Source organism: Anarrhichthys ocellatus, unplaced genomic scaffold (assembly GCF_004355925.1).
Source record: "Anarrhichthys ocellatus isolate YVR2014 unplaced genomic scaffold, GSC_Weel_1.0 scaffold2, whole genome shotgun sequence".
Classification (NCBI taxonomy): Eukaryota; Metazoa; Chordata; class Actinopteri; order Perciformes; family Anarhichadidae; genus Anarrhichthys; species Anarrhichthys ocellatus.
In genome coordinates, this window is record NW_022280032.1 from 12,566,964 (window position 1) to 12,588,193 (window position 21,230).

The following is a 21,230-nucleotide window of genomic DNA, read 5'->3' on the forward strand; positions in this document are numbered from 1 at the left end:
GACCCTAAAACCCGACTCTAATACCCACCTGTCTGTTAAACCCACCTCACCCATCCAGATCTTTCCCCTTTGGAGCCCTACGCCATAGAAATACACCAGATCAGCACCTCATTACGACCACACCTCTGCCCAGAATAGAAGCCCACTGGCTCCATAACAAGGCTCTGTCAGGGCCCAGATATGTCACACCTTTAAGTGGTTCTCACCTTGTGCTTCTCGGAAACACGCTCTGTAGGTCATTGAAAGGTAACCATGTATCGGGAAGTTTAAGGTGCAAGAGCATCGGACAGAGAGGCTCACTAAATCACAGCTGTTTGTTATTGTTCCTTCCTGCCTTGCTTCCTTCCTTCTACTCTCGGGCTTTTTCTGTGAATCTGTCTCCCTCTTGTTCAGCTTTTCTGGGGCTCCTATCCATTACTCCTATCCAAACAGGAACTAATTATTCATAAGCTTGTGTAGTTTAAGTGTTAAGGATCCTCCTGCTGCAATTTATTTTGTACCCTCTTCTTCAGTCTTTGTCAGTTTTACCCCATTCCCCCACTGTCCCCTTCTGTCTCCCTCCCTTGCATTGGTCAAACAACAGGGCTCTTGTGATAGCCAACTGAGGAAGTTACCAATAAAGGGAGATATGTATTTGACCGGAGAAAGCGAAAGAGGGACGGGTGCATGTATTAAAGCCAAGGAAAGAATCATCTGGAGATGTTTAAGTTGGACAGGCCATTTTCCGGTGTCTGGAGCAGGCCAAAATTATCCAGAAACAGAAAAATCCAGCAGGGAGGGGAAAGGATGTGACCTTCTACATTCGGCGAAGTAAGCTGAATTGTGGGCCTGCAGCATAAACTATGGTAGCAACAAAACTGTTCAAGCCAAGCACATTCAATGTTTTTTGCATCTTTGTATAGCTTAATGTCTGGGAAGAGATTTCTGCTGAATCATGCAAATTTAAGATTATGAACCGCCTGTCGTATTTCAACTACGGTGCAACTACAGGTTGGTTATGGCAAACTGTATTTATGAAAGAGATCTGAAAAGTTAAGCTGAAGTTGTCTTTAGTCAACAAATGGCCGATTATCCCCGATGCCGACGGTTAAGCGGAAGATGTGTGCATGCTGTACATGTGCTACATGTGGCGCCTCACGCTGTTTTCATATTGTGGGGATTACCACTACTGTTGTATGTTGTAACACAATAATAGAAAGCAGACTAGCCTATGCTTGCAGAGTCATTCAAAGTCTGTATTGACAGTATATAGGCCTAGCCCTGCCTTCACAGCACACATTAGTATCTATTTATGGAACCAAAAACTGGACTGATGTTAACAACTTGGTGGTTTCAACGGCTGCTGCTCCAGCTGTGTAAGGTGAACACAGAAGCCCAATTTAGGTCACACAAAAAAAAAAGTCAGTCCAACGGCTGCAGTGGACTGAATGCCAGGAATCATTCAAGCAACCCAAACCTGAGAGCAAGAAGATCTGTGTTTTAAAAGTGCAGACAGGAAGTGACAAGCTCCAGAGAGAGAGAGAGGGAGGGAGAGAGGGAAGGAGAGCAAGAGACAGAAAGACCAGACCAGGGATTTAGCAGAAACATTTAACCATTTCAGGCCTATGGAAATCTATCAACATACACATGGCTTGGCATATAAATGTATAGCCAAAGTAACAAGACATGCGAGGAAAGAGTCTTTCACTCTTTCTCCCTCACAAAGCCTGCATTTGTGAAGGTACAGCTGGTTTAATAAAGTAGGCAGACTGTGATCACTGCTCATTGTTATGTATCAGCAGGGCATTGTTTTAAAGGCAGACTATTGGCGTGCTCTGCAGACACAGATGTCTGTTTGGGTTTGTAAGCACACACGCACGCACACACACACACACAGGGAGAGAGAGAGGTCTGCAGTTTCTCATGGCTGTGAGTTGCTGCAGAAAATGTCCCCTCCTCTCCTCCTCTCCTCCTCTCCCCGCCCCCACATCTTGCCTCCATTATTCCCCGTGTTTTTGAAGCAACTCCGATGACAGCGAGAAACATAGCTGGCAAGTGAAGGCAGGCTGGGATACCTTTAGCCATTTCTTCCGGTCGTCCCCCCTCGGTTGCTGACCGTTGGTACGGTCTCCTGCTATCCGCACGTTCACACACACACACACACACACACACACACACACACACTGTGTGCGCGGGGCGCGGAGAGAGAGAGGGGGGGGGGGGAGTGTTGGTCAACCGGGACTAGCCCCGTGAGAAGCGCCCTGCTTTCGGAAGGAGGGAGAGAAGCCAGCCTTGCAAAACGCTCCGCAGTCGCCGTTCATTAGCGCCGAGTTATCTCCAGCTTGAATGGCGAAGACGTGAGATGTAACGTATCTGTGGCGTCTGGAGGATACGAGACACAGTGAGCTGCGTCGGCTGTAACTAACGTTAACTAATGGTCACTAACATGGATGCTGATGTGCCTCCTCCCCTAGGCCGGCCGGGGAAAAGCGTGTTTTTTGACGATTTTCTGGCAGTAACAAGACTCGTTTCTTTCTGGGATTAATTATTTGTATTTTTTTTTGTCTCTCCACCTGGAGCCGGTTTTGTGTGGGAGCCTCGCAGAGAGCGTTTGTTTGCAAGGTAACTAACTAATGACAACGTTATCGCCAGCACTGACCAAAGCATCACTGACAACTGTGTGTGTGGGTGTGTGTGTGTGTGCGTGCGCGCGCGCCTCTGTAATTTAGGTGTTAGCTCAAGCGAAACAATGAAACGTTTTTTGAAAAAATGGCCGCTTTATACATTGTCATTTGCATGTCTTGTCTTTTAATTTCACCGTTTCTTGCCAGTGAGTCAGGCTCGGGGATGCAAGTTGAAACCTGACTAGTAATGGGTCAGAAATGTTGGTGGATTACGCACAGCATGAATCACACACAGGGACAAGGGGACGTTGCCAACACCACATGTGTTTCTAGCCCATGTTTCTCTCACTGTAGCTACAATGTAACGTCATGTTTACAACATACGTTAGAGGTCAGAGTCAAGATGTTGCAAATATATTTGATTTTAGGATTTTAGGCATGGTAAAAAAAAAGGCTTTTTGCAAATAACAATGGGTCTCATGGTGCAGCAATATTCCACACTTTCTTTCTTTTTTCAACACAGTGTAATGACAAGAAGCTATTCATAGAAACTTTATTACATTTGGCTTCATGGTGGATAGAAACTCAGTAGCATGTGTCCAATACCACAAAGTGAATTCTATGACTAAAACCAATAAGCGTCTGTCTCTGCCAGATTGGGCTGCCTAATTTTAGCCTCAAGGCAGTGATTTGTTACCTTGACGTTAGGGTTTGTACTATTCCCAGGTGTCTCAGGCAGAGTGCCTGTGTGTGTGTGTGTGTGTGTGTGTGTGTGTGTGTATATGTATACACTATCTGCATTGCAGTTTAAATTATTCTGTAGCCTAAATTAAGATGTTTGGTCTGTATACTATAGTCTTGCCACCACATGTCAAAGCTTTATAAAGACAAAGATGACGAAGATTCGTTGAGCCAGCAAAATGCTTTCAGAAATTAAATATTTGCACACAGTCTAATACATTTGCAATCAACATTTGACACACTCGCCATCTCTGGGTTGTTATTGTACCTATATTTGTTGTCATGGCAGTAATTAAAATCACTGTATACAGTATAAACATGGAACGTTTTGGAAAGGTTGTGTAAGTCCATGACAGGAGGGTGGGAGATAATAACAAAAGCCAATATTGTGTGTGTGTGTCAGTCACTGTGTGCACAGGTGCACCCAATCTTAAACCCTCAAACCACAAGAGATCAATGGTGAGTGGGAGGGTAAACCAAACCTTTCAAAGTAGCTAGAAGCCACACATACACATGTACACACCAGTAATCATCCAGCAGAGTTCACACAGGGATGAGTGTTGAGACACAACTCTGTCACTCCTCCTCTCCCTCTCATTCTCCGGTATCTTCAGCTCTCTGCTAAACTCTCACCTCCAACCTGCCACCTGGATGCAAGCTGAGCGGTGAGAAAGTATAGAAGCCCGTTGTGGACACACCCTTACTAAATTGCAGGAGCCTCAGGTGACCAATTTGAGTAGTTTGAGTAATTTGAGAGTTACAATCCGGTTACGCTTGTGCTCGTGTTTACGGCGTCTGATGTTTTGGAGAGAGTTCTCATTAAATGTTTGACAATGAGGATGTCTCTCCAACCTTTCCTCTCTTCTCCCAACATTTCCTACCCCTCCACACACACACACACACACACACACACACACACACCTCCCCCCCCTGGGAGTCCCTCCCCATCTCCCAGATGTGAGGGAAGTGTGGGAGGAGCCAAGGAGTGTTTGTGTTCCTCAGGGTCCTCTAGAGAAACTCCACATGTGCTGAAAACACCACCACAGACAAACAGACCCTAACGTGCTAAAGACTCCGGCATAGTTGGTACATCTTCTCTGGAAATGCTTGGCTTTATTTCATATGTGAGTTCATTTTAAACCATAGTCTTGTTGCAAACGCTCAGACAGGTTTGGAGAATTGGCTTCGTAGCTCGCGTGAAATGTTTGTTCTAACTGGTGTGTATGTGGTGCATACTTTCCCACAGTTGACTGTTTCATCATTGCACCTGCTCAGTGTTTACGCCTGAACTTGGGAGACGGATATTATCGTCTTTTTGCAGCTCTATTAAGCAAAACTTGTTTCCACATCACAGACAAACACTCGTTGTTTGACACGTTGTCAGCAAGCAGCTTCGCTCTTTGTGGCCCTTGAGTCCGTAATGGATTTCCTGCTGGATTTCCGGTCAAGCAGGAACGCTAGAAATGTCAGCGAGGAAGGGACGTTGTCTCTATTGGCCCATTGTGTAGTTACGTCAGCTAACCTTGTTAGGACTTCACTGAGATAACACACACATATACGCGCCTAGCTTGCCACAAAGCACGTTAAATGGAAATGGAAGTACATTTCTTTGTATCATTGGCATCAGTGGAGACCCATTTGAAACCCTGCGTTTGTATCTGTATAACGTGTAATGCATAATAGATCGATTAAACGAGCATCCCTTTGTCTTCTTTTCTCAGATGACGGAGGGGAGGCGATGTCAGGTCCATCTCCTGGACGACAGGAAGCTGGAGCTCCTTGTTCAGGTGAGTCCCTCTTCCTCCTGCCCTCTAGCTCTTCCTCCTCTTTCTTCCTTCTCTCTTTGCAGACTCTCATTTCCTCGGAGCGAGGGAGAAGTGATGTCTGCCGTCCCGAGGGAATCAATTACTGCCGACCTAGGGAAATTTGGTCGGCAGTAGGTGACTTTGCTCTTTCTTGATGCTCACCTGATCTCTCCACACACACACACACACACACACACACACACACACACAAGCGTGCAGACCCTGCCCTGATTTACTCTCCCTGTAGAAGCTATGCATCCCAATGCAGACCTAATGCAGTTCTAACAATATCCTAAACAGAAAGCCTCACTGCTTCACTGCTCATTTTCCATCACCCGTCCCTACTGTCTTCCCAGAATGCCTCGGAAATGCCCCAAATCATCTGACAAAAAACATCAACTGTTTGTGTAATTGGCAATGTTCCCCCTTGTCCTACAAATGTCTCTGTGTAATTGACAATGCTCCATCCTATCCTCCACAACGTCCAGGAAAAACTAAGCAGCATGCTGCCCCCCTCCCCCGACTTTCAGCCTTCAACCCTCCCAGCAGGCCCTTTCTGCAGTAATGTCCAAAAGCAGCAGCACCCACAGCACGCCCGTCACTCCCTTGTTAGCCACCCAAAGCCCCTCTACCCTGTTATGTACTACTGTAGATCTGCCTCTCTCGTGGTTTGGTTTCAAAGCATTTCGTTAGAGGCTCCTCCCACTCTTCCTAACCTCCCTTAGCCCCCTTTGACCTTTTACCTGATTCCGCTGGAAAAAAAAGAGAGAAAGACAAAAGAAGGTAATTGCCCCGGAACATGAGAAGACGAGCAAGTGGAGAATAGAAAGATTGAGGCAGGAGGTTTCGATGGAGAGAGAAAAGTGAGATGAGAGCTCAGGAGTGGAGAGACGGGAGATGACACTAAAGTGATGGGAATAGAGAGAAGAGGGGGGGGGGGGTTGAGGAGAGGTCTGCTGACTTTCTGATTCGATTACTCTGCCTGAACTGATCCTCTCTTTCAAATTGGTACTTCTTTCTGCCCCTCTACCTCTCTCTCTCTCTCTCTCTCTCTCTCTCTCTCTCTCTCTCTCTCTCTCTCTCTCTCTCTCCACCTCTCTTGACTTTCTACTCCTCACTCTCCATATCTTCTTTTCTCAGCTCCTTGCTTGCCTTCACGTGCCTCCACTCTGTCTCCTTCTAAATCTCCCAAATACAGCTGCAGCAGCTCCGTATCTCACCCATCCATCCTCTCCTCCGCTCATTCTTCATCCTCTTGGCTATCGAGAAAGGAAACAATAAGGAAATACACAAAAAGAGACTTGTAGAGTCTAATAAAAACAGTCGTATATTACAGAAACTTGAAGACATTGTGAGGGAGAAAATCTGTTCTGTTTACCACATAATATACACAATGTGACGAATGGGCTTTTTACAGTCTGGCGATGGTATTAGCAAGAGAGAAATGAGGGGATGTTATAAACAAACCATTGTCATATAAATCAGGAAACTGCTGTTGATGTACAAGAGGCCAGTCATTTGTTTGTAGGACCACAGATAATTCGGATGTTATTCTTAGTTTTCCGGTGAACCAATCAGTCAGAACAAAAAAAAAGGATTTCTTGAAAGGGTGATCATAATTCACAAGCAGTGTAAATATTTCTTGACTTCAGTTGATCGTTAAACAGCAGTGTGGTCAAGTCAGTCCTGTTGTGGTTTTCAGTGAAGTTCCTGTAGCACGCCAAGCACACCGTCCGGCTAGCCTCTGAAAGGGCTGCATCTCTGCTCTGTCACTGACTTGTAACATTGACCAGCTGTTTAATCCCCTCAAGTGTCATTCCCCTTTTTTCCTCTTCCTCGCCCCCTTCCTCCTGCCTTTGATAGCGTGTCCTCTGTGGTTTGTTTATGGAGCAACACCTCATTGGCAGGGAACTATGTGCCAGAAGGCCGTAAAGATTGAAGCTAACCGCCAAATACACCACCAGCTGAAAATATATATGTCAGTCATATGGCTATCACTCCCTAAGGCTAGAGTGGGGTAGGTTGAAGAGGGAATGTGGTATTGCAGTCAGCTGTGCAAGAGGCTTGCCCTTCCAGTCCAATGTTTATGTGAAGAACTGTACATTAATAAAGAGTCAGGGGGGTTTTACTGTCAAACGGTAAGACGCTATAGAGCACAAGTCTGTACACTGTAAAGTATTAGTTTAAATATTACAACATGTCAGGCTAAAACCCTTTTCCTTGCCCACCCTTGGACTCCTAAGGACTGGCACTGGTAAATCAGTTAGCGTCCCATAAATCTGAGCAATCCTGAAGGCGCCAAGGGCCTGACTAGCTGTTTGCAGAGATTGGGCCGTGACTTGCTGCCAGCAAGGCAAGTGAGCTACTGTTGTGTGTTTGTCACCTGTGTGGGAGTTTGGCGTTAGAATGTCTCCTCCTCACTTGCACCTCCCTGTATTTCTTATACTGTTAATTATCGGTGCTGCTGAGGAAGCACCGGGCTGAATGTCTATTAGCAGTAATGCTGTCTGAGCTAGCAGAGACTGTCTGATGGATGGCTCCATAGTGTGTGTGTGTGTGTGTGTGTATTTGTATGTGTCTGCATTGCCCGTATATGTCTGGAGTGTGTGTGCGTCAGTTATCGTGTGTGTTCAGCGTGTCATATCACTTTCATATTTTATAGCTGTCATTCACCGTCCGTATCGCTGTTGGTATCTTCCACAACATTATTACACATCCGTTAGGGATCTGCCATCTCACAGATAAGCTGCAGCGCCAGGATGTGTGTGTGTGTGTGTGTGTGTGTGCGTGTGTGTACGTGCGTGGAAGCGGCGAGTCGTCACTTGAAGTGGGAGCCGAACTCAATTATACTGTCCAGTGCGGCCCATGTGGTTTTTACAGTCTGCTTGGTATTCATAACAATGGCGAGGCAAGGAGCTCAGCTTAACCTTAGAGGGGTCCTTCTGTTCTTTTCCATCTGTAGACGTGCACTTCTGATGTTCTACTGTGTATCTGGGGCTCATTTCATCTCCATATCCCCTTTCTAACAGTTTACTCTATTCGTCCGTTTGTCCCCCTGCTCATTGTTTGTTATGCTGTGGTGGCATGGATGTTGTTTAATCAACTGCTGTGGGGTAATGAGAGACCATGGCTGTATGTGTCTCAGACTGAACCAAAACATGTATTTCTGCTAATACTATAAAGATAGCCTGCTTCCAGACCTAACATTTGCACATCTAAAACGTTTCTGAGTGCTTCAAAGAGAACGTGTGCTCCTCTTCCATTTGGAGAAACAAAAGAGCCCGTCTTAGTATGGACGGGACTACCAGAGTAGTTTTCTCAGAGTCAGACAGTTAAGGTCAGAAATTGAATTACTTAAACTACATACAACCGTAGTATAAATACACATTTTGCACATTGAGAAGTACGTTGATCTTTCTTAATGTGAATATGCATTTGAAAGTTTTTTTTTAATGATAACCTCAATATTCCTTAACATAGCAGAATGGTAGTCTCCTGTTTACCAATGCTGTAGGGTTGTGTTGGAGGGTAAGATCAAAGAGACAGAATCAGCTGGTACGGTAGCCATGTTGTTTTCTGTCTAACACTTGTATGTGACACATATAAGGCAGAATCAGCGTATATGTTAGCGTCTCTCACTGCTATCCTCTCCAGAGCTATTTTGTGTTGCGGGATCACTGTAGGCGTCGTGCTTGTATGAGATCTAGGTCATTGGAGTTGTATGTGTGTGTGTGTGTGTGATATTGTGCATGCATGTGTGTGTGTTTGCGTGTATGCCTGCTGTGCGCATGACATCACCTTCCTGTCTTTAAATAGCTCTCAGTAGCTTCTGTCACTGAAGTTCTAGTTGTGCACTGAGTAGATAGTACAGGACCTCAGGGGGAGATCGTTAAGAATGTGCACACTATGGCACATGTAGCTGTGTGTGTGTGTGTGTGTGTGTGTGTGTGTGAGTGTGTTTGCAAACAGTATATGTATGCACACATTCCTCTTGTTGTCACGTGTACACAGCACATGCGTACCTCCTCTGTGTTATGAGTGGGATGCTTGGATGTTGTATACTGTATGGGCTCTTAAGTGAATATGTGCATGCAGATTTGTGTGTGTGTGTGTGTGTGTGTGTGTGTGTGTGTGTGTGTGTGTGTGTGTGTGTGTGTAATGAGTGTGTAGGCAGCGAGGCACACCCATAGTTAACCTCAGGGTGGGGCCGTGCTGTTGCTCAGGATGTCTCAACCCATCAGCATATGGCAGCGGTCCCCGGCCTCTGCTTGGCTTGAAGATGCTCTGCATGCTCTGAGCTCTGTGATGAATGGAGGTTGTCATCATATATAGCTTGGGCAGTATTCCACAGTATCAACGAGTTAGATAGCTCTTATGCTAGCTGCAGCCCCCTCCATACTATACAGTGGTTGAGCCCAGAGCCATGACTCTGCAGTAGAGGTTTGGGTCAGACGGGCGAAAAGGAGGGAGGGGAAGGGCAGGGTATCTGCACTGTCAGCAACATCCACACACTCCATCCATCTTTCTCTCTCTCTCTCTCTCCCTCATTTATCTCCTCCTCTCTTGCTCTTTTCCTCTTTTTCACAGTGTTTGTCAGAATGCTTAGTCATTGCAATAGCTGATAGAAGACATTAACATAAAGCTGTACACATGTACTTGTTCCAATTAAAGTGCAGTGTGATAAACCAGTACACTCGCACACAGGGAAAGTTATAACTAATGCAAACATAAGCAGAGCAATACTAATGTTTCTGTCCCCCCTGCAGCCCAAGCTGATGGCTAAGGACTTGCTGGACCTTGTGTCCTCTCACTTCAACCTCAAGGAGAAGGAGTACTTTGGAATTGCATACACAGACGAAACGTAAGTCCCATTGAAATAGTAATGCCATTACTGCACATGGTGTATCAGTAGCCCAGGACTGTCTCTTCACTTTATCTTGTTTGTTGGATTGGGTTCGTCAACGCTTCCCCATAATATCAGAGCTAACTCCAGACGATCAGCAGGTACACTCTGTAACAACACGTGGGACATATTGTACTAGAAGCAGACAACATATCAGAGTTCTGGTGCAACCAGTTGCTAAACAAAGTAAAGTGTGCAGTGTGTGAACATGTTCATATGTTTCTTTAGTCTTAGAAAACCTGTGAACCTGTGAATGCCAATGGTACCAAGATCAGCACAGTTGTAGTCAGAGATGACAGAGATGGAAAGACTGAAATTGAGAATTCAAGTTTTAAGCATAATGTGTCGCAATTTTAGTTTCCGACTACGTCAAAAAAGCCAAACCTCATTTAATTGATTTCTGCTTCGGGTTTACTCATTTAAAATATTTGTGCTTTCAATGTGTTTCCACATGTCTCGTCTAATATTTGTTACATAAAACAGGATTATTTTCGTTTCCACATCAAATTCTATTTACTCACTTATTTTAAAAAGACAAATGGCAATGTCACAATTGGCATAATGTTAACTATATGTATGTCAAATACATAAAGTTAACATTAGCACGATGCTGCACCGTGAACAAAATCACCACTATGAAAAAACTCCAGGTTCCACTACATGGTTTCATTTCAAAATGTGGGCTGAGAAATCTTACAGTAAATGTGTCTGCTGCTTCTGGCCTGATTTTCTCCAAATGAATTTCCAGTGTTTTACTTTTGTTTGTGTACGTTTATTTTGGAATAAAATGGCTCTTCGAATTAAAAATGAACAAAAAAAAAAATAGATTCACTTTTCACTTCTTTTTCACGTGAAAATATGAATCTCATGGTGAACTATAAACTTAGGTATGATCAAAAGGGTTTTGATGTTACGATGAGGCTACGGTTGTTGTGCTCTGGGCTAGCAATGGGTCACAAGTCTCTGTACGTGAGAGAGATCGCAACAAGAACTGTGCTTGAAATGCAAAAATGACATTCAAATTAGTTTTATTGTGTTCGGTGACCTATGAAGACAGCAGCACCACAGCATAGTCCAGAACTAGCCATGCAAAGATACAACTGATTTACATACAGGCAAACATCGCCATGGCCTTTGTTTTCTCTCTCTCTTCTTTTGTCTTATCTCATGCACCCACTGATGCCAGTCTGGCCTCTGCTCTATGGCATTTACATGTCTGTGACACATACTGTAGCCAATGTCAGTCTAGCGGAGCAACATCAGTCTTCGTCCCCCCCCCAGGAGCTTATTCTATGATGTGTAGATTTGTTGCGTGAGCCTCGGGACACGGCTGAGCTCTGACTGCTCGGTGGTCAGAGAGGCCGTTTGGGAGGGAGAGAGCGAGAGATTCAGAGACAGAAGGAGGGAGAGAGCGAGAGATTCAGAGACAGAAGGAGGGAGAGTTTGAGAGAGATGTTGCTCAGGAGACCATGCAGGGTTACCAGGGTGACAAGCTGTCTCTGCAGTTTTCTCTCTCTGTTGGAGGGAGACAGAGAAAAGAGAGGAAAGGGGGGAGGGGGGCAGTCGGGAAGACATGGTAACAGGAAAAAAAGTAGCGAGGCTGAAGCAAAAATACGTTCAGTGTGTAGATGATGTTTTTGTGTGTCCTGGTTGGTTATTCAATGCCAAAAGCATTCATTTGTTGTTATGTGTTTTTTTTTGTCTCATCAGGGGCCATTTTAGTTGGCTTCAGTTGGACCGCAGGGTATTAGAACATGAGTTCCCCAAGAAGTCCGGTCCCATTGTCCTCTACTTCTGTGTCAGGTGAGTCTTTCTTCATTAAATGAACCACCTAACTTACACGTACAGTGTTCAATAGTTTCTGATTGAATGTGTGTGGAAGAGAGAGAGAGAGAGAGAGAGGAAGATGGGGGGGAGTGCATACGTATATGTGTGTTTGTGTATGCACATGCCTTCATGCGGTAATAAGAACAGATTAACGAGGTTAGTTATAACAGGCCGCTGTGAAATTGCTCTGACACTGGTGTTTAACTCCCGCCACAGGGCCTCAGCCAATCATGAGCCTCTTAGACCTCATCAGTATGCGCTGCATGCAAATCCTGTCAAATAGCTTGGCGGGGACTACAAAGTGCTGTACTCCAACAAAGATGGCAGAATCCCATACAAAGAGGAAGCCGTATCATTTCTTCTATCTCGTCAGCACTATACATTTTTACACATATAAGCACTTAGACAAGGCTGGTGTTGCTGCTCGCTTGTGAAAAGTTCACTAGTCAATAGAAAGTATTCTGCTACTTGACCCAACCAACGATGAGGTTGCCCACTGCAGGTGCCCTTGCAGTGTGCTCTTCTTGCTGTTGCTGCAGTGGAGGCATCTCCTCAGTTAAAGCCAACTCTTCTGTGACCTGTTACAGCAGGGCTATGAAATACCTCTTCAATCCCACACTCCTCTCTCAGCCCTTTGCACTGCTCATACAATGGCCCCACTGATATGTGAAACACTCCGGACTCACACACACATGCACCGGATCATGTGTGTATTTGTGACAGACACACAAAGTGTTGGTGTGTGTGTGTGTGTTTTTCTTTGTTTGTGTGTATGAGGGTGTTGTATCTTCAGCAGGCTATTGAAAAAGAAGGAAAAAGGCACCTGACCCTAGAAGAAATTTCCGATCTTTCATAGTCTCAAATGAAAATGCACAGCACTTCCCAACCCACTCTCCCAAAAATACTCTCTCTCACACTCACACACACACACACACATTCTCAGTTCGAGCCCGGAAGGGAAAGCCAAGGCTTTGTTTTGGGGTCCGCTGTTGCGCTCCGTCCCCAACATGTCTCTATGATGTCATATACACCCCAGGGACCGAGCCTCGGTTAGCAACAAACATAGTAACGTGACGCATATTAACTCTGCTGAACAATGTCATCGAGTAGTCATTCCCAGGGCGACATTTACGACTCAGCTCGCCGTGACACAAAGAGGTGACTGTAAAGCAAAATCGTATTCTTAGCACATAGACGTATTGTTCACCCTATTTAGTGAACAATGGTGTCATTGTGCAATGTGATACAGCCAAAAGATGTGCCGATAAGTATATCTGGCTGCTCTTACTGACGTATTAGCCATCCCCCGCTATTTTAGATAATTACATCGATAGTCACGGTGAGATATATGAGATATAGAACCATAAAAACCAACAGTGTATGCGTTTGTCTGTGATGGTCAGAGTGGGGGTCACTGTGTGTGTATTTACACAAACTAATAGCTGTTTGATGATATGGTGGTGGTGCTGTGACATTTTGAACTTTGACACCATTTTCCTGCTTCATCCCCCCGTTTTTTCCTCACAGTTCAGTCTAATCTCGAACCTCAATCTATCCAAATGTCACACTGACTACACCTCCCTCTTACACACACACACACACACACACACACACACACACACATCCAACCCTATTTCTTAGACACCCGTACACATACATGTGCAGATTCAGGACTATAATGGAACAACTGTCAGCCCAAATGTCAGGCCTGAATCTATTATCAATTTGAGCATATTGTTTTCATTAGCACAATCTTTATGTTTTTTTTGTGTGTGCATATGTGTGCCTGGCTGCGTTTTGTTTGTGTGCCTGCGTAGGTGTATGCACGTCATGTATTTGCATGCTTACGTGGTATTTGTGTGATGCCTGTGTTCCCAATGAATGCTAGGCAGATGCCCACCTCCTGCCGATTCCGCGGGTCCCTTTTCGCACGCTTGCTGCTGTGCTGGCAGTGTGTGTATGTCTCATCAACACTGTGGCTTTAATTAAATGTTCGCACTGAATATTGACACGGCTCCTCACGTTCTCTCTTGCAGCTCAATTGGCAATGCGGTTTAAGCCCTCCCAATATTGATCCTCCTACAATCCCTCTCACTCAATATACCTTCACACTCATAAGCACACGAATCGACACATTCACTCACGTGTGTTCATAGGAACATGTGCTTACGTCACATTACACACACGTGTAGAGATGCATCAAGTCATTTACACACGGCGTTTAGTGTGTTTTATCTTGATGTACGTTTCCAGCAGAGAAAAGCTAACAATGAGTAGCTTCCTAGCTCCCCCTCTGGCTCTGCATGCATCCATGGGCTAAATTTAGAAGGCATTATTATGTTAGCTTCCTCCTCACCACTCTGCCAGAAGTGGGTTACTGTGCTTCTCTCTCTCTCCAGTATGTGTGTGTGTAAGTACTGTATGTGCATGTGGAATCACTACACAGTGCTGATGATGCAGAGAGGCAGACTGTGATGTGTGGAGTGCATCATGTGCACATTCAGTCCGTGTGTGTGTGTGCGTGCGTGTTTATGTGTGTGTGCATTCAGATTGTGGAATGAGCTCACACCAACAAACTAATAATGGATCATTGCTAGCCACCATGGTGAGAGAGGGAATTGGTTTCATGGGAAGTGAAAGGATGTTGGACACAGGGTCAGCTTTAGGTATGGTGTGCCCCCCTCTGGTCATTTTGGTCATTGCACATGACGCTACCATAGCCTGCATGTCTAACTCATTCTCCTATATTATGAATGTGTTATTTTTCTTTATGATGCAAATACATGATAAGCCTCACTGGTGTTTTTTATAGAACTGAAGGTCAACTTGTGTAATTGTTCCCTTTGTTGTTTCAAATGTATTGAAGATGTCCCTTCTATGTTTTCAGGTTCTACATAGAGAGTATATCTTACCTGAAGGACAATGCCACTATTGAGCTGTTTTTCCTTAATGCCAAATCCATCATCTACAAGGTAAACTATTCATTTTGTTGCCATTATGTGTAGTCCTTTTACTGTTGACTTGTTATAATGGAGGGATGTGCTAATCCTGAAGGCTTAACAACAATGGGTAGTAGGAATACTCAACGAGAATAACGTTGAAGTGTTTTGTGAGTACATTTCAAGTTCGGGTTATGTGGAGTAATTATGTTGTTGGAAGCGTGCCATTTCATTAGCTCATTTCTTTTTCTAAATGAAGAGGCCTGACTGGACTTCGGTGCTCTACATTGATTTGGTGAAGCCGACAATGTGAACCATTGGCATCAGCTGTTACCCATCGTGTTATGTGCTGCACCACATTCCAGCAACTAGCGATTCATTTGACACACTTTCTGTCATCTGTCTGTCTGTGTTGACGCACATTTATGTCGTTTTACAGTTTTTTGCAATTGCTAAAACACAAGTTCTGAAACTAGGTCTCTCTTTGTTAAAACACTAACACACAAAACTACTACACACACACACACACACAAAAAAGACCAACTGCACACTGATGTGCTCAGTATAAAATATTATTATCTAGAGGCATTTTTATTTGTAGCATGCTGTATATATAGACTATGGACAAAAAGGCAATGGGGAAACATCGATTGTGTTTATTTTCAATACTCATATACTCATAACAGTATCAGACACAATTACTTTAACTGAAGATGACATGAACACAGTACATTGCAATTGAAGTCCTCTAACTATCCAAAATTGGCCTCCATATTAGTTATTTGACATGACCAGAAGAGGGCGTATGTGGCCTGAAGAAAAACAATGGGCCAGTCAAAGCCCGAGAGAGAACTGCCATAATGTTAGACATAATATTCAATCTGCGGACAGTGGTGGTGAGCTTCAGCAGAGCCAAATCCAACATGTTTAAATACAGAGTATTGTCGTTCTCTCCTGTAATGTTGGAAGTTTTGAATGCATCTTCAGTATAGTGCATTATAAACAGGTTTTTTTATGCAAGGGGTATGAATGGGTGCCTCCCTTGACTAATGTTGTCAAATAGTAAAGCAAGCCTAATTTCACTGGTTGTCAAGTTTAAGCCTAGTTGTTCCATTTGCGAGGACCTGTCACGCTGCAGTGACAGGGAGACTCGAACGGCAGTGACTATGAAACCAAGTAGTCCAGTAGAGACTGTCCCACAAACAGAAGCTTTCTGATTCCGTCCCACCAGTAGCTCTGTTAATACGTCCTTGACGGAGATATCAGATCCCTCTCTGCTCATTCATCTCATGTCACCCTGATAAGAAGTTCAGCTTAACACCAAAGATCTCTCTACCAGCTCTCCCGACGACCCCGTGGAGGGGGAGGGGCAAACAGAAAGAGAGCAAAAAAAAAAAGAAATGTAATTGTATTTTTAGAGAACATGTTGCAAGTACTCAGTAGTTCAAATAAAGTAGATCAGGATATATGTCCCCTCCCTCTGCTGTCAGTGTTTGTATAAGTAGTGAGAAACGTTCTCATACAGTACAATAACACACACTAAGGGAGGATTTGTAGCCACGCTGGGTGGTACACTCAGGGTGGGTTTGTGTCTAGTGTTTCATCCTGGCTGTCTGATCTCCCAACCAATTAAATGGTGGATTGTAAAGGGAACATTCCTGGCATACTTGACCCACTACTCACTGCCCACTAACCCTTATCCTTCTCCCCCTCAATGCACACGTAGCCTGTCATGTATATGTACGCGCACACGGTCGATGATTACATGCACTAACGCCAGTAACAAAACTAACATCACTAATAATCATTCAGTTAAAGACTTTTACTTTTTCCTCAGGAATGTCCACATGTCATCAAATAACCAAAATAAAAGTAATACAATTAAAAGGTACCTTTGGAGAATGTACTGAGTAATCAGTAACCAGAGCATCCATGCCTACCTTGAACCCCCTCAGTTGGCCACTAATCTCTGAGCTCCATCCACATGAAGAGGTCATGAAATTAGAGAGGGGAGAGAGGAAAATAGAGGGGAAGTGGTCGGGAGATGAAAGGAACTAGCAACCCATCTCATATAAATGGATGACGATCAGAGGCACGGCCACTTTTGCTCCCAACATCGGCACAGTTTGTGTTTTATTTATTTACTCTCTGCGAGCAGTATGAGAATGTGTCATTCATGACCCCTGTCCTCTCTTCTCTCTGTGTCCTGCAGGAGCTTATTGAAGTGGACAGCGATATTGTCTTCGAAGTGGCTGCCTTTATTCTACAAGTAAGATTAAGTGTGTTTGTGTGGGTGTGTGTGTGTGTGTGTGTGTGTCTGGATATCTATTTTTCACCACTAGCACATGCAGCCAAACATACTCGTTATTCTCGTAGTAGTTTATTACTCTGCAATAAAAGTGTTCTCCTAAAATGTCTCCGCAAGCTTTTGATTTTCATTGACTAAAAGACAAATTATCTAATGCACTCATCAAACTGTCAGTGATCTGCAATGACGCATGGAGGTTTTAAATCCTAAATAAAAGAACCTCAACTGTCTTTCGTTGGTAGCAAAATTCTTGGCTCCCATCTGAATTCTCGGTGCAGTCAGTCAGTGCTAATGTATAACAGAGCAGAGGGGAAACTCTTATACCTCACAAATTATCCTCAATGCCAGCTCTTTCTCTCTCCTATCCCTTTCTCAGAGTTGGTCAGTCCATTAACTGTGATGCTGCAAGGTCATGTTACACATAGGCTGAGCTGAGTGGTTTGTCTGTGTGTGTGTGTGTGTGTGTGTGTGTGTGTGTGTGTGTGTGTGTGTGTGTGTGTGTGTGTGTGTGCGTGTGTGTGTGTGTGTGTGTGTGTGTTCTGTATGCAGGTGCAGAGGCACAGTATCAGGTATCTGCTCTGCAGGCCTTCAGTGGTTTCACTCCAGATGGACGTTTAGTGTTTCTCTCTGATTCCAGCACAGCAGACCTGACTTCACATTCACCAGTGCAAACAGAACATAAACACACGTTTTATAATCACTGCTTGGTGCTCTCTTATCCATTTATGTACTTCCTGTCTTCTCTCACTACTTCTCTTTTTCCCTTTCTGCTTCACAGGAGGCTAAAGGAGATTTCACCAGGTAAGCATATTACTAACTAGTTGTGATTATATGTAATGTACATATAAGAAAGTATAGGTTGTAGCTGGGAGTGCTCTCTACCTATTTTTATATCCCATTTTTTGTCTCAGTTTCTTCCCCAGGGACAGGGTTGGTTGGGTTGATACATGTCGATTCAGAAGGGAGATAAACAATAGAAGTGATATCAGTGGTCTCCGCTCCTCTGCTCCCCTGAGTGTTGAGGTGCATCACCGAGAACTCTCTTTGTGTTTGAGCTTGATTTACTTCATCCGTTCTTCTTTGGTTCCCTCTTTTCAGACTGTGCTGCCACTCATGAAGAAAGCATTACAAAGGACTTCATGTCTTTGTGTGTATGTGTGTGTTTGTATACAGTTTGTGTGTAATGAAAGACAGAGGGTCTTTGTTGGGAGTTTTCACGACAGGGCTCACCATTGGGCCATAATGAATGTTCCTAATATACCAACAGAAAATGTAAAAAAAGCTTTCCAGTCATATGCGAGTTCCCCGTGAGCTGCGTTCCACATGTCGTAACCTCTGTGTGATGTTGGCCTAAATATTTGCCATCGCTCATCCACTCAGCCCTTTGTTGTAGCACAGATAACAGACTACAGCTGCCACCACCTCTGACCTCATTTCCGCCGGTGAAAGGAGTAAATAAACACAATATCCTGCAGAGGGCTGGAATGTGACACACTGTGGAGACATTCCTCTCTTCCTCCTCCCCCTTTCCTTACGCTATTCGTCCCACACACACATACCTCCCTTCTCTAAAAACTCCTACTCCTACTACATACACTGCACCCCTCCTCCGTATATCTGTCACAGCTTCTCCTCGAAAAATACCAATCATGACTGATATTATTGGCTAATATATTGGCTCTTTAGATATAATTTTTCCAAAATAAGTGTGAAATCGTTTTGTTTGTTCCAAGAATTTCCTTGAATCAAGAGTAATTCTATTGATGCTCGTGGGATCAGTCGACTTTCAATCATTTCACAGGTGTTCAATAAATCTAGCAACAAGTGAATCTGCATTTGAAAGACGTCGACTCTTTTGTATTATTTCAAACAGTTTAAAGCAAAATAAGATTCTGAGACTTATATGATTTAGTGACTTGTAAATATGTCACAGTGCCACAGTGCACATGTTGGATTTGATCGGATTGAACCCTTGTCTGCCCTTTCCTCAAGAACAATGCAAAAGCTGTGCCAACAACCACATACGTATACCTAATGAGTATAGTTACTTGAATGAATATCAAGCAATCCAGACACACAGCTGTGGTCACACGTTGAAGAACAGGCGGGCTGGGTGAATGGCATCTCTTCCAGGGCTTTAGCTCATAGGTTGCCATGTTCCCAGGGCTTTCCCCAATCCCCCGAGGCCTTGGTGGAGGCTGGAGAGAGTTCTCGGGGATTAGAGTCGGGTATTAAGACCTCCTGCTTTTGGAGGTCTGAAAAGCCAATCTCGGGCCAAGTTTCTCTGCGTGGTTCCCTGTCTCATTTACTCTGCCTTTGTGGTTATCTTTTCCTCCATCACATTTCTATCTCCATTTATCTGTCTTTATCTATCTTGTGTGGTTGTGTCTGTGTTTGTCTCTCTCTTTTCCTCTCCTGTTTCCTACCCTGAGTGTCTCTGCAGCTGTTCTGAGATAAACAGTGTCCAGTCTCTGAAATAGAGAGCATTAAGGCCATTAGCACAGATAACATTTCATTTTTAAGACATTTCCCCCGAAATACTCATTTGCAATAACTTGTTGCACTAAATATTTCAAGAGTTCCCTTTTCTACAGCTATCGCCTCGTCAGGCTTTGACTGAAGCGGTTCAGCCTACAGCAGGGAATGACTGTTCTTGCAAAAGTGGTGTTGACCATTTCTTGTGGTTTCTCCCTCACAGTAATGATGTAACCAGGTCTGACCTGAAAAAGCTGCCTGCTCTGCCCACCCAGGCCCTGAAGGAGCACCCATCTCTGGCTTACTGGTGAGAGGCTAGTCAGTTATCCTGACTCTTACCAACTTGTATTGTTTTTACCACTCCTAATATCTTTCCTTTTTCTCTTTATTTACTGTCCTACAGTGAAGACCGGGTCATAGAGCATTACAAGAAGATCAACGGGCAGTCCAGAGGGCAAGCTATTGTAAAGTAAGTCTGTGTATGTGTGTGTGGTTGGGTCTGTTCACTGTATGGAAGGCTTAACAGTACATACATGTAACCCTTACATGTCTGTCTTTCTGCTCCTCACAGTTATATGAGCATTGTAGAGTCTCTACCCACATATGGAGTACATTACTATGGTGTTAAGGTACAGTTTTTACTACTCTATCTTTTCTTTTTTTCACACACGCTCCACACACATTTGTGTTGACTCTGGACCTGCACGGAGGGAGTTTGGGATTTGGAGATATGCTGGAGCTTAAAGCTATTTGTACTCTCCTTTTCTCTCTCTCCATCAATCCCAAGCACATGCACAAGCGTTCCTGAGGTATTTTTCTGTTGTGTGTTCTAGGACAAGCAGGGGATCCCATGGTGGCTGGGTCTGAGCTACAAAGGCATCTTTCAGTATGACCACCAGGACAAAGTCAAACCCAGGAAGGTGAGATGATCTCTTCAGTTACTCTTTCAGTGAGCTTTCAAACAGTTGGTATTATTTCCAAAATTGCTAAAGGTTGTGATTTACCACAGCCTTATTAAAGATTCTGCTTCTGTGTAGAATGCATGACTTCCAACATCTTTTCCTTTTTGGCACCTACTTCTTGCACCTTTCTGTAGAGTGGGTAATTAATACAAACAACATGTTACTTTAGAAGGAAATGTTTTCATGGCCTAAACTGTCTATTTTCTCCATTAAGTGAGTCGGGATATTGTGTTTGGGAAGAGCGCTAACAATGCTGTACAAATACTACTGTCTGGAGACATTCAGGCTTGGAATGTTTTGCATCCTTTGCTGCTTTTATTTCTATGAATGGGGTCCTCCTGCCAATGGATGCAGCCAGTGGGTCGTCTGTGAAAGACTTTCTTACCTCACCCCTGACCTCCAGTCGTCTGTATGGCCTTGGTCCCTTGCATTCAGCCTTGTCTTACAGGGTGTTAATGGGGTTAAGGGCATCCCTCCATATACTGACTGACCACCAAGACACACACACACACACACACACACACACAGAGGAATTGGACTGAACTCGCCATCCTGATGAATACTTCCTGTCTGACACAGCTTTCCTGTTTGCCACTTACATTGTGCTCTGTGTGTGTATATGTGTGTGTGTGTGTGTGTGTGTGTGTGTGTGTGTGTGTGTGTGTGT

At 44.2% G+C, this 21,230-nt stretch overlaps 1 protein-coding gene across 8 annotated transcripts in view; it reads left to right on the top strand.

Annotated features, from left to right (window-relative positions):
- frmd4a (FERM domain containing 4A) overlaps positions 1-21,230 on the top strand; it is a 95,901-nt gene that overhangs the window by 58,559 nt on the left and 16,112 nt on the right. For 7 of the 8 annotated variants that reach the window (XM_031864150.1, XM_031864158.1, XM_031864142.1 and 4 more), the window contains exons 2-11: positions 5,066-5,131; positions 9,916-10,010; positions 11,763-11,855; positions 14,767-14,851; positions 17,031-17,087; positions 17,905-17,927; positions 19,825-19,908; positions 20,005-20,070; positions 20,173-20,230; positions 20,435-20,521. In XM_031864150.1, coding sequence (XP_031720010.1) covers positions 5,066-5,131; positions 9,916-10,010; positions 11,763-11,855; positions 14,767-14,851; positions 17,031-17,087; positions 17,905-17,927; positions 19,825-19,908; positions 20,005-20,070; positions 20,173-20,230; positions 20,435-20,521 — 714 coding nt within the window. Of the gene's footprint in view, positions 1-2,214; positions 2,602-5,065; positions 5,132-9,915; positions 10,011-11,762; positions 11,856-14,766; positions 14,852-17,030; positions 17,088-17,904; positions 17,928-19,824; positions 19,909-20,004; positions 20,071-20,172; positions 20,231-20,434; positions 20,522-21,230 lie in introns of those variants that run through there. The other variant, XM_031864166.1, reaches the window with a different exon arrangement.